The sequence below is a fragment of the Cervus elaphus genome, chromosome 12, assembly GCF_910594005.1.
Source record: "Cervus elaphus chromosome 12, mCerEla1.1, whole genome shotgun sequence".
NCBI classification, from domain to species: Eukaryota; Metazoa; Chordata; class Mammalia; order Artiodactyla; family Cervidae; genus Cervus; species Cervus elaphus.
In genome coordinates this window covers 10,359,480-10,371,699 of record NC_057826.1, presented here as the reverse complement: position 1 = coordinate 10,371,699, position 12,220 = coordinate 10,359,480, and the positions used below count along the sequence as shown (strand labels likewise).

The following is a 12,220-nucleotide window of genomic DNA, read 5'->3' as shown; positions in this document are numbered from 1 at the left end:
AGGAGAAAGAGTCTTAATTTCATGGCTGCAATCACCGTCTGCAGTGATTTTGGAGCCCAAAAAGTAGTCTGACACTGTTTCCACTGTTTCCCCATCTATTTCCCATGAAGTGACAGGACCAGATGCCATGATCTTAGTTTTCTGAATGCTGAACTTTAAGCCAACCTTTTCACTCTCCTCTTTCACCTTCATCAAGAGGCTTTTTTAGTTCCTCTTCACTTTCTGCCATAAGGGTGGTGTCATCTGCATATCTGAGGTTATTGACATTTCTCCCAACAATCTTGATTCCAGCTTGTGCAACTTGTTAAGACATACCAATTTTAAGCGCCCCCTTCCGCCCCCCCCCAATCAAATCAGCAACTCTGAAGGTAGAGCCAGGAATCTGTTCAAATAACCTGTCCAGGTTATTATGTACACTAAATGAAGAGCTGCTGCTTTAAAGTATAAACCAATACTTTAAAAACTGCAAACTACACCCCATTATGCATTTTTAATTGTTAATTTAGTGTAGGGTATTTTTTTTTGGTAAATGCAAATTTTTCTTTTTAAATGTTAGACTGTACCACTATCAAGTGAGATTCTCTGAAGCAAAGTCCAAAACTCTGTCTTTTAACTAGCACCCCAGAAAATCCTTCTCATTTCAGCTCCTTCAAGCAGTTATGTTAACTTCTCTAACTACTATAACTTGTACTCTATTTTTCAAACTACCTGCAGTTCCCCGAATACAGCATACATATCTCATGTTTAAACCTTTGTAAACTACTGCTTTATGACTGGCACACAATTCACTGAAGAATGCAAAGGCAAAGTCATAGTTGGGAAAAAAAAGCACTACTTCTACACCTTAGAGATATCTCTATTGATACACTCTTTGCACTAAATCTTCCTTCTCTATTATATTATGAACTCCCTCAGGGCAAAGACTGTGTCTCATTCACGACCTAACAAAATGACTAAGAACTAAACAGAAATTTAATATTAATTTCAAAGAAGATAATGGAAAATAAACTATTGTTTTTTAAGGTAGTTTCTCGATAAAGATGTGACTGACATTTTAGGCAGAATATAACTCTTTATTTACAGGAAGTGTACAGGACGTATACAGGAAATACAACATTCCTCTAGCTTACTATATGCCAAAGACGCCCACTAGTCATGACAAGCAAACACGGAAGCATGCACTTCCAGCTGCTTTTGGGGGGAGCAAAGGAAGAGGATGTTGGAGTAGCAGGTCACTGAGAATACATATTTACTAAGTATCAGATACTCTTCTAGGTACGTGAAAAACAATACTATACAAATATTTAGCATTAAGCTTACAATATCACAAAATTGAAATTAGTTGAATATTTTCTGTTTCTCTCCAATTTCATTTTTAAATAATTTTATCTATCAAAATATTTTATAAATAATGTAATACTCTTTTGGCAACAATAATCATATTAATACTCCTGAAGACTACCAAGAATACTGAATTGTTTGCTATTTATTCAGCTAGCTTAGAAAATATAAAGAACTCTCTTCTCCTCTTTTTCATAGTACTTTTTTCCCCCAACAACACAGCTATTATTTCTGGCAGTCCTCCTTCAGCAATCTTCGCCAGGTCTCTGAAATCAGACATGGAGAAAATTCATTTTCTGTTCCCAAAATGATTTGGATATGCATTTGAGGATCACGTTTACTAGACTAACACTGAACTTAGTGTGCACCTGTTAAGTACTTTATGTGTACCAACTCATTTTTCACAAAAATTCTTTAAAATAGACATCTTCATCTCCTTTTCACAGAGAAAGAACCCGAGGAACAGGAAGTTAGTATCTTTTCCAAGAACACCAGCTAATAGTAAGCAAAACCACAGTACAATCCAGGCAATCTGACCTCCAGTGTTCCCAGACACGGAGTCAGGAACAGTGGACCCTGACAGTAAATGTCTTTTAAATATGAAGTTTAAGTTTTGGACTCTAGGATCTCGCTTGCTTCACCCTAGTCCAGCTCTGGTCCAAATTTCTAATCTTTAAACTGTGCTGCTGCTATCAGAGCAGGTCTAGTCACATCTTTGGTGCCTTCCTTATGTGGACACAAAAGCTTAGGTTCAAGTCTCTACCACTAGTTGAACAATCAATCAGCTATTTGTTCCGAGTCTTATTTTTTGATCTATAAAATGTGATCAGAGCTACTGCTTCCTGGCAATATGCTGGGCTAGAAATTCTGAGGGATTCTCCTACTCTCACAAAAACATCTAGGTTCTGGACAAAACATAAAACAAATGTATTTTAGGGCTCTGCAGAAATGACGTTGGGGAACAGAGAGAAAGACATAACGGTAGATCACGGATATGCAGCAAGAGAACATTTAGAGCAGTGGTCCTCAGTCGGGGCATCTGGCAGTGTCTGGAAACACCATGCGCCATAAGAGCTAAGGGGTGCTGCTGGCCCCTAGTGGGCAGAGACCAGTTATGCCGCCAGTATCCAACAATGAATGGCCTTCTACAGCACTAATTAACAGGCCCAAAATGTCAGCAGTGTCAAGGATGAGAAGACAGATGCAGGGGAAGATTAACTACTTCAGATTTGTTTCCAACTGAGGAATTCTTCACACTTTGTTCTGTTAAGAGGGTCCATGTTTTCTCTCTCCCACAGTACTTGGACAGAGGTGGGTCTGACAAGTTTAGAAATCAGGATAATTTTTTAACGTTCTTTGAAAATGATTTCTAGTCTGTCATTCCCACCTGTAGTCATTCATCAATCTAAAACACAATTTACATTCAAATATAGATTCAATGAAAATCAAATGGTGGTCATTTTGAAATGTATAGAAATCCTGAGTCACTATGTTGTAGACCCAGAATTAATAGTGTTGTAGGTCAACTCCACTTCAACTAGAAAAGAAAAAAAGAAAATCAACACTACATTTTATGTGTCTTTTCTATCTCCTATAATTTATACATTAAAGGAGACCCATACTGTTAATAACCTCAAGAATCAGGTTGAATTTTTTAACACAGGAGGTCCCTTCCTGTATTATCTAGCTAAACTTCAAATTACAGGCACTGTCATTACTTATCTTAATTCACAATCTAATACACCACTGTATCCTTCACAGCTGCATGGAAGTTTTTGATAAAAGTTTGTCAAATACCATAAAAGGGTGAGAAACAGGACAGAGCTAATGACAAAGTCCTTTATAAACCACAGAATATGAAACATTCTTAGTTTTCATTAGCAAGACTATTTAAACCCACAAGGTCCAATACAGTAGCCATATGTGATGATTTAAAGTGAAATTAATTGTAATTAAATAAACTTCAGTTCTTCAGTTCCACTAACCATATTTCAAGTGCTTTAATAGCCACATGTGGCCAGTGATTACTATACTGGAGAGCAAAGATTATAGAACATTTTCATCATCACAGAAAGTTCTACTAGATAATGCTGGCTGTCAAAACTGTTGAAACTAGGGCACATTCTGTAAACTCTAATGAGATCCTGAAGAAATTTAGTGCAGAGAATTAAAATAATGCAAACTCATTTCAGTCTAACAGTTTTATATTTAAGTTCAGCTATAACCCAGAATAGAAGAGCATGCCCCATTTAAAAAGCAACAAAAACATTAAAATACTTTTTTCAGTTAGATTCTGGAGCAACATTTGTTATTAAGTTGTTTAATTAAATATTTACTGAATGCCTATCACATACAACAAGCACTGTGGCAGACGCTGGGGATTCAAAATTAAATAAGGCAATTTTTGTCCTATAAAGCTAAGCATTAAAACAAAAAAATCAGTGCATAACCTATAGAGCATACATATATATTACTTTTATAATATACATACATATATCTACAAGTATGTGTGCATATATACATAAAATCTTATGTACTAAAAAAGGAGGTGCAACTATTTGGTCTCAAAGACAGTTCAATCTGTTTGAAGAAAACACCTAGATTCTAACTGGGATCAGTAGCAAAATATCAATCTTAGACTGTGAAAAGCTAGAGCAGATAACAACTTGGATTGACCACTAGTTTGACCAAGGGTAAATTAACGCCTTTGGGACTAATTTTCTACACCTAAAAATGCTGTACCTTCTACATAAGGTCACAGAACTACGACAATCATCATAAGGGTTATAACATAATTTGTAAAATATTCATTCCAAAAAACACTAAGGAATCAAAATAAGCTTATACTCTTCTTATTCATATCCCTGAGATACTTTATGTGTTTGAGCAATTTCCATTGCTATTCTTCCAACTCCTATCTCAGAGCTGGCATTCCTTCACTTATATTTTTAGATACCTACTCTTCACTTGAGGTAACCATCACATTTCTCCTAAGGCAAATAAATGTTTCCTCGTCTCATTCAAACCTGTATTTTCCCTTCTTCACATGGGCTGACTCTTAATGAAAACCCTACAGAAGCTGCCTACAGATGCTGCAATATTCTAAGATATATTTCATCACCACAATACAAGTGAGATTTGCTTTATTTAATAAGTTGCTAAATTGCAACCTCCACACCTCTGTTGAATGGATAAATAAGACCACAACAAGTGCTACATAGCATCCACTGTGATTTCTTATTTATACATAGCTCTAAAGGAGCTCAATTTCCAGCCTCTAAGCCAGCAGTTTTAAAACTTTTTGGTCTCAGGCTCCTTTATCATTCTCACAAATTAATGAGGACCTCAATGAGCTGAAAAAAAAAAATTATTTATTTATTTACTCGGCTGCACTGGGTCTCAGTTGCTGCACACGAGACATCCCATCCTTGTTACGGAATATGCACTCTTCAGTTGCTGCACGCGAACACTGAGTTGCCGCATGTGGGACCTAATTCCCTGACCAGGGATCAAACCCCAGCCGCCTGCATTAAAAGCATGGAGTCTTAGCCACTGGACCACCAAGCAAGTGCTTCAATGAGCTTTTACAAAATTTTAAATAAGATTTTAAAAAAACTTTTACTTATTTAAAAGTAACAGGTATCCATTATATGTTAACATAAATACTTTCAATGAAAATAACCATGTCTTTCAAATAAAATTTAGTGAGAAATGGCTTAAAGGAAAATAGTTGGATTCTCTCATCTGCTTCTGCATTCACTTTGTTTTCATTGACGTATATGAAGAAAATCTGTCTTCCCACAGCTAAGTAGCTGGTAAAGGAAGAAGTATTTTAAGTAATGGTTTCTTAAAGGTTAGCTGCAATGTACTACGTGAGACCACATATTAATTAACTTTTCATTTTCTTAGATTAAAATCCATTCGTTTATCTTTAACTTTGAAGGGATTTTGCAACATCATGCATTGGTTATTTGGAAAATGCGAGTTCAGTGTAGTATGCAGATGTGATGTCAACACATTTCACTACAGAATATCAAACAATTGAATATCTTAATATCAACAATAATCTTATCTCAACCTTAAAAGTAAGCATATTTTTAACAGTGCATCAAAATAGGAAGCATGCATAATGCACTTCTGCTGCATATGGAGCAGTTATCTCAAGGAATAGCACTTGTTCATTTGAGTTTCAAGTTTAACTGGTCACTTTTTCCATGTAATACAACTTTTACTGGAAATGTGAGAGACATACTATGATTATTCAGACTTGGGCACTGCTCCACCTCATTGACCCCTTGGAAGAGCCTGTGGGAAAGTCCATGGACCATATTTTGAGAACCACGGTTCTGAGCAGTAAGGTAAAAATACTCCTTGATTTCACGAGTTATTACAGCACTAGGAAAACAAAAACATAAAATAAAAATATCTATATTTTTCTGCTTAAATCCACATAAATCTAAGAGACAGAAAAGGAGCTCCCAAACTAGAATATATGATAAACCAAATACTTGGCCCACACAGAAAATCTGACTCCAGAATGTGAAATTTATCAAGCACTTGCTCAATCTCTACAACATACACATTTTAGAATATCCATGCATTGAGACAACAAAAAAAGGAGAAAAAAAAAAAAACACCTTACAGGAATGTAAATATGTAGTTATCAGACCATAAATGAAACTGCCCACTAATAATAGCTAATACTATTGCCAGGCACTGTGCTAAACACTTCAGATAGTTATTACATTTAATCCTCAAAACAAACCTAAAGGGTAAGTACTACGAACTCCCATCTGACATATATGGAAACTGAAATATAAGTAGTTTGCCTAAGGTCAGAAAAAGAATGTATGGTAGAACTGGAATTCAAAATAAGCACCATTCACATAACTACACCGCCTCCTGCAACAAAGTCAAATGGTCATCATATGAAAAAATCATGGGAATATAGTTTCTGAATGAAGAGTGTTAAAAAAGAAAAAAAAAAAAGGCAAACTCACAGTTTTTAGTTCCATCAGAACTTGTTCATCGACTCCATCATCCAAAAAGATGTCTCTCACATCATTAATAACATCTTCGATCACAGATCTGTATAATTTAGGCTTTAAAGGGAAAATAAAAACTTAAGACTACTGAAAAAGACTGTTTTTCACGCATTAAAATAGGTAACATGTTTTCACAAATTCAAAATAAATGAACACAACAGTCATTTTTCTAACTCTCTGAAACTTATTTTAGAAGATGTAACTTTAAAGGAATGGCCATCATAAAAAGATCATTTGCCTTAATTAAACTGAATAACTTGATGACTGTGTATTTTAACAAAAAGTTTTATGACTATTTAATACAATTCATATTTAACAGAAAATCATTACACATAGAAGGCCCATACAATTTTCAGTTATAATTTCTATGTTGTTTTAGTCAAAACAGTCAATGGGACCCAACAATATAGTATTATGGGTTGCTATGTCTGGTTCTTATTATTCCTTACTTAGTTTAACAGGTTATATCTCCTAACCTCATCTCTCTCTTAAGACTTTAGAGAGTCTTATGTCCTGTGATCATTTGCCTGGCAGTAATTTGCAAGTTAATGAGTATTCAAATTTAAAATCACCTGATTTTGGCTTTTGTTACCCAGTCTGTACCTTTAAATTATACCATAAAGCTTTTCCTATAACCACAATAACAGGTCTCAGTCTCAGAGGAACAAGGCACAATGATCTCTTTTCCAGGATTTCTCTCCTACTACTGCCCAGAGAAGGAAATGGCAACCCACTCCAGTATTCTTGTCTGGGAAATCCCATGGACAGAGGAGCCTGATGGATTCACTGGGTTGCAAAGAGTCAGACATGACTGAGAGACTAAAACAAAACAGCTGCCCAGATGCTGCCATGGAACAGAATACTGAGCAGCCTTGATACTTATACTTACTTTTTAACCTATTATTATTATAACTATTATTGTTGGCATTACTTGGCAGGCGGGGGTGCTTTTAGAAGGTTGCCAAAAAATAAAATGAGAATAGATGTGAAAGCACTTCAAAAGTATATAAAGTATTTTTAAAAAACCAAAAAATAAGAGACACAACAATTTGCCCAACCTGTATCCTATTTTTAAACATGTTGGACAAAAGGAAGTTTGCTATCAGAGTGTAAAACCATAACTACCTTGTTATAAATTCTATCCATTATCACACAGAGCTATTAACAGCCTTTTTTTTTTAATGCTTTGTCATTATTCGCACTTTATATCTTGCTTAAGGTAAAAGTTACTGCTACCCAATAAAACCAAGGGTTTGCTCTTATAAGCAAACCTCAAACAGAAAAGTTTTATTAGCATCTCCATCAGCAATACTGTTATCACACGGGAAACCTCTTAATGTGTCCTTGTCCAGCCAAAAATACAAGTATGTTCCTCTATATAATGTACCTCAACCATTAAAATCTATTTGTTCCCTTTCAATGTAACAGAAAAACAATGTATTTGAGTTCTCACCTTTGCTATTCCACTTACTCACTTTCTTTTTATTTTGCCAAATCTGCCTCTGTGAACTAAAATTACTCAAGTCATTTCTGCCATCTCTACAATATCTCCTTAAAATGTCTCTCTGATTCTATAAACAAGGAAAGTCTGACTATGGATATTACTTTATCTATAAAGATTCAACTACTGAATTACAAAAATACATTTATAAAGTTCTTTTAACCAATGATTCAAGGCATTATAAAGATGCAGTGTAATTTTAAATTGGTAATATAAATCTCATATCGACGATATAATTTTTCAGCAAAATAATTGTTTTAATGTTTTTGAAGTTAGTCATCCCTAAAAATATTCTGCTTGGATATCTGCACATTTATTGGTACAATGTGGTTTCTTCTGGCACTCCCTAGTTAATGAAACAATCCTGCTTTAAGATTTTGTTTTTCTGCTTTAATTAACCCACAACCTGACCACTTAATGGATTCGTATGCACTATAGCTAAAGGGAAATGTGTATTCATCATTAAGTACACATAGAATTTTAAATTGTTCAAGAGTTAAAAAGCACCCAAATTACTGTTGTCTTTCAGAGTATGCGAGTACATAGGCAATATTATTTAAAATGCTAAACTTTACTTGAACCAGTTTTTGCCTTTTATTTGAGGTTTGTCCTGGTTTCCAAACACCAGATATTCCAAACTCGTAAATTAGTGTCATTAAGTAACAAAGAATTTCTTTCAAAAGTGTTAGTTCCTAGTACAATATTGGAAAATAAATTGGATTAATTTCTACACTGCATACCATATGAACATTCAAAGCAGCAAAAACACTCTCTACTTAGAACTTTAATTTTTTAATACCCAGTTTGCACTAAGCCTCTTCACATTACTCACAATTCCCCTAACAATTAATGTACTGTAGACGTAAGATCCTACGTCGAAGGTTTAGGCACTTTCTCTATTTCTTTGAAAAGCTGTGTGTCTCAAACATTTATTATAGGAAAACATGATGAAATATTGAAGCTGTGTTTCTAACATGTCCTGAATACTCGATGAACAAAATACTACCAAAATCAAACCCTCTACAGCTAGCAGTTAATAAAGCTTTTTAAAAAAATAACTGACAATAATGCATGTACCTTCTTAAATACAGAAGCGATTAGACATCTGAACTTAAAATTGTTTTTACAAATAAAAATAAAAGACGGCACGTCTATTTCCCCCTAACAATGCCCGGCAAACCCCAGCTGCTACGTCCAAACAAAAACTTGCGGCTGAGAAGGCAACCCCGACTGGGCACGAAATTACAGTAGACAGAAAAGGACCTAGAAATAAAAGTGAGCTCTGCACGCGCCTGCCTCTCGCCTCGGGAGCACGCACCTCCCAGCCCCGCTCTCAGCCGCTCTCACTATTTAAAGCCGGATCTGGTGTTTAAATGGAGAGGCGGTGACGTAGGCCTGAAAAGCACCTTCCCATCCTGGCAGAGTCTATATTAGAGAGCGGCAATGGCTCTATATAAACAGGGCAGCCAAAGGGAGGAGGACCACAAGGCTCAGGGACTGAAAAGCAGGGTAAGCGGCCGCAGCCATGATGGATCGACCCGAGTCGTCAACGGTACGGGGCCGGGCTGCCGCGGGGCTGGTCTGCGTTTGGGACCGGGCAGAAACGTGTTTTATTGTCAAAATAAAAATAAAAGAGAGTGGGGGTGGCCTCGTGATCACATTGCGTTGGTGACTGACAGACAAGGTTATTTATGTGACTGCTTTTTGCAAACCTACGTGATCTCAAGTAAGGAAAAAAAAAAAAAAGAAAAAGGGACCAACGGTGGCAAGTAGGCAGATTTCAAGGCGAAAGCGGGGCACTTTGGACCACTGGAGGCTTTGTTTTGTTTTGGTGCTTTTGCTAGTCGGAGGTATACACGACCGGGGTAGGGGGGGTGGTTTGCTTCCCCTTCGCCATTTTACCGATTCGGAAGGAACCGAGATTAAGTGCTTTTCAACCTTCGTCCTTTTTTTCTTTTTTTTTTTTTTAATAATACATAAAATGGCCCCAGTGAAGGCTCCCTAAGCACAACCGCCAGAACACCTCAGAGTAACCCCCAGAGTAGCCATTCGCCTTCCACCGCGTTAACAGTGGATGGCGGTGGGTCTTGAGGGGGGACTCGCCCGGCTCCCCCAGACGCCGGTTTTTTTTGAGAAGGCTCGCGGGGAGCCCCTTCTCCTGCCGGTTCGGGGGCAGGCGGGCGGGGTGGGGGGGGTAGGGAAGCGGCGGCTCCCCGCCTGCCCTCCCCTCCTGGCGGCCGGGGGGGTGTCCGGGGCCGGGACCGCGCGCTCGCCCCGGCCCAACCGCCCCGCGGCGGCCCCAGGCCCGGCCGGCGCCCCCGCCCTCCCCGCCGCCGGCGCCCCCGCCGCGAGCCTCGGCGCCCGCCCCCCACCACCCCCCCGCGCCCCGCCGCCCCGGCCCGCGCCGCCCTAGGCGGGAAGCGGCGGCCGCGCGCGGGCGGCTGAGGAGAGTCGAGGCCGGGGAGTCGCCGCCGTCCCCGCCCCCGCCCGGTCCGGCCGTTGCTCGCCGCCTGAACGAAGCCCCCGCCGGCCACCGAACCACGTCCTTACCACGGTGTTTGTATTTGCCGAGTTCGCCATTTCCACACACAACACAAACAAGAGTGGGGGGGGCCACCCCGAGGAAACAAGATGAAAACAAAACGAAAAAGAGAGGAAAAAAAAAAAAGAACACTCGAGGGTGACCCAAGCCACCGCAAAACTGAGGGGAAAATCTTTCAAACAAAATCGGATCCTGACGGAGGAGAGGGGAGCGGCGAGAGGAGGAAGGGGAGGACGGAGGGAGGGGGAGTCCTCCCGGAGCTAAAAAAACTCGAGAATCGCCCTTTTAAAAAAAAAAAAAAAAAAGGCCACGACCCTTCAGGGGTCCCGGGGGGCGTTGCCCGCTCCCCACCCCCGCGCCAAGGAGGGAAACCACCACCGGTCGCCGCTCCCCGCGCCGCCGCCGCCACCGGCTGCAGCTCCAGCCGTCCGGTCCGCCCGCTTCTCCCCTTTATATAGTGAGCCAACGAGCTGCGCGAGCCGCCGCCGCCGCCGCCGCCGCCGCCGAGAGACAGGGCGGAGGGGGGAGGGAGGGGCGGAAAGGGCGGGGGCAGCGGTGGGCGGGGCCGAGCGCGAGAACACCGCGAGAGCCGCGTGCGCAGGCGCGTCGGGGCGGAGGCCGCCGCAGGCCGCGTCATCGAGCCCTGTGGAGGGCGTTGTGAGGGGCGGGGCCGACTTAAAGTTGTGAAGTCGGCCCGCCGCCTCGCCAAGTCTCGCGTGATCACGTGGTCGGCACCTAGGCGGAAGTCTCGGGCAGCTGCTTCGGGATAGTGAAGTGAAGTGAGGTCGTTCAGTCATGTCTGCCTTTTTGCGACCCGGTGGAGTCTAAGCCCACCAGGCGCCTCAGTCCGTGGGGTTTTCCTGGCAAGAATACTGGAATGGGTTGCCATTTCCTTCCCCGCCTTATAGGGGCTCGCTAACTGTTGCCGGAGGAAAGGCATGAGTGCTGGTAACCCTGGAGTCCAGAGCTAGCTGGGGGACCGCCTCCTGAGGGATGTCTATACGCAGTCCGGCGCTGGAGGGGCTCGAAGACGTGGAAGGGGCAGTGGCGGTCGCCTGCTAGGCAGGGCCGAGGAGAGCCGGTCACGTGCCCCACCCCGCCGCCCGCGCGCGCTCGGATCGTGGGCAGAGGTTCAAATGCGGAGTCATCTCTGAAGAGGAGCTCAGCTCAGATACCACGTTCGGAGGCGTGGGCACCTGCCGCCTGGGCTGGGTGTTTAGCTTGCAGAATTGTACCGAGTTCCTAAAAGGGATGAAAGCTGATTTGCCGCCCCCCACCCCCCACCTTAACACATTCCAGAATCAGTGACACCTGAAGCCAGATGAGTTGTCCCAGCCAGTACATCCGCGAAGTCTCTGGGTTTCAAGTTTCCCAAAGGTCCGGGCTCTACTATCCTACATACTTTAAATGACTTCTCAAGGCAGTGGAAAAAGCCACCCCGTCCCTCCCCAACCCGAAACGGATCACCGGGATTATGACTGCACAAGTCTCCCCGGTTTATAAAAACGTTGCCCCAATTCACTGACCACGTGGCCAGGGCATATTAACATCTGAAATACTGGGCGTCTGACCCCCACTAACTGATACGGCCTGTTGCTGCTAAGAGCAGAAAATGTTCTTGTCTTGGGGTGCAGCTCAATAGACATTTGACCTACTCTGCGGAAGCTAATCACCCGCCTTTATAGCAGCATTTCACACAACAGAGAATGTTCTATGTTTTAAAAGGTGGAAGTTAACAGTACCTATTTTTTTTGTCCATAGGGAATTTCCAGAGACAGGGAATGTAGTCTG

The 12,220-nt window shown here is 41.2% G+C and overlaps 1 protein-coding gene across 2 annotated transcripts in view; it reads right to left on the bottom strand.

Annotated features, from left to right (window-relative positions):
- Nucleotides 1-10,915, bottom strand: part of GTF2A1 (general transcription factor IIA subunit 1) — a 39,056-nt gene extending 28,141 nt beyond the window's left edge. The window contains exons 1-2 of one of the 2 annotated variants that reach the window (XM_043919646.1): nt 10,438-10,915; nt 6,342-6,443 (exon numbers count right to left, since the gene is read on the bottom strand). In XM_043919646.1, the coding sequence (XP_043775581.1) occupies nt 6,342-6,443; nt 10,438-10,467 (132 nt within the window). In that variant the 5' untranslated portion in view covers nt 10,468-10,915. Of the gene's footprint in view, nt 1-6,341; nt 6,444-8,964; nt 10,024-10,437 lie in introns of those variants that run through there. The other variant, XM_043919647.1, reaches the window with a different exon arrangement.
- Between the last annotated feature and the right edge of the window lie 1,305 nt (nt 10,916-12,220).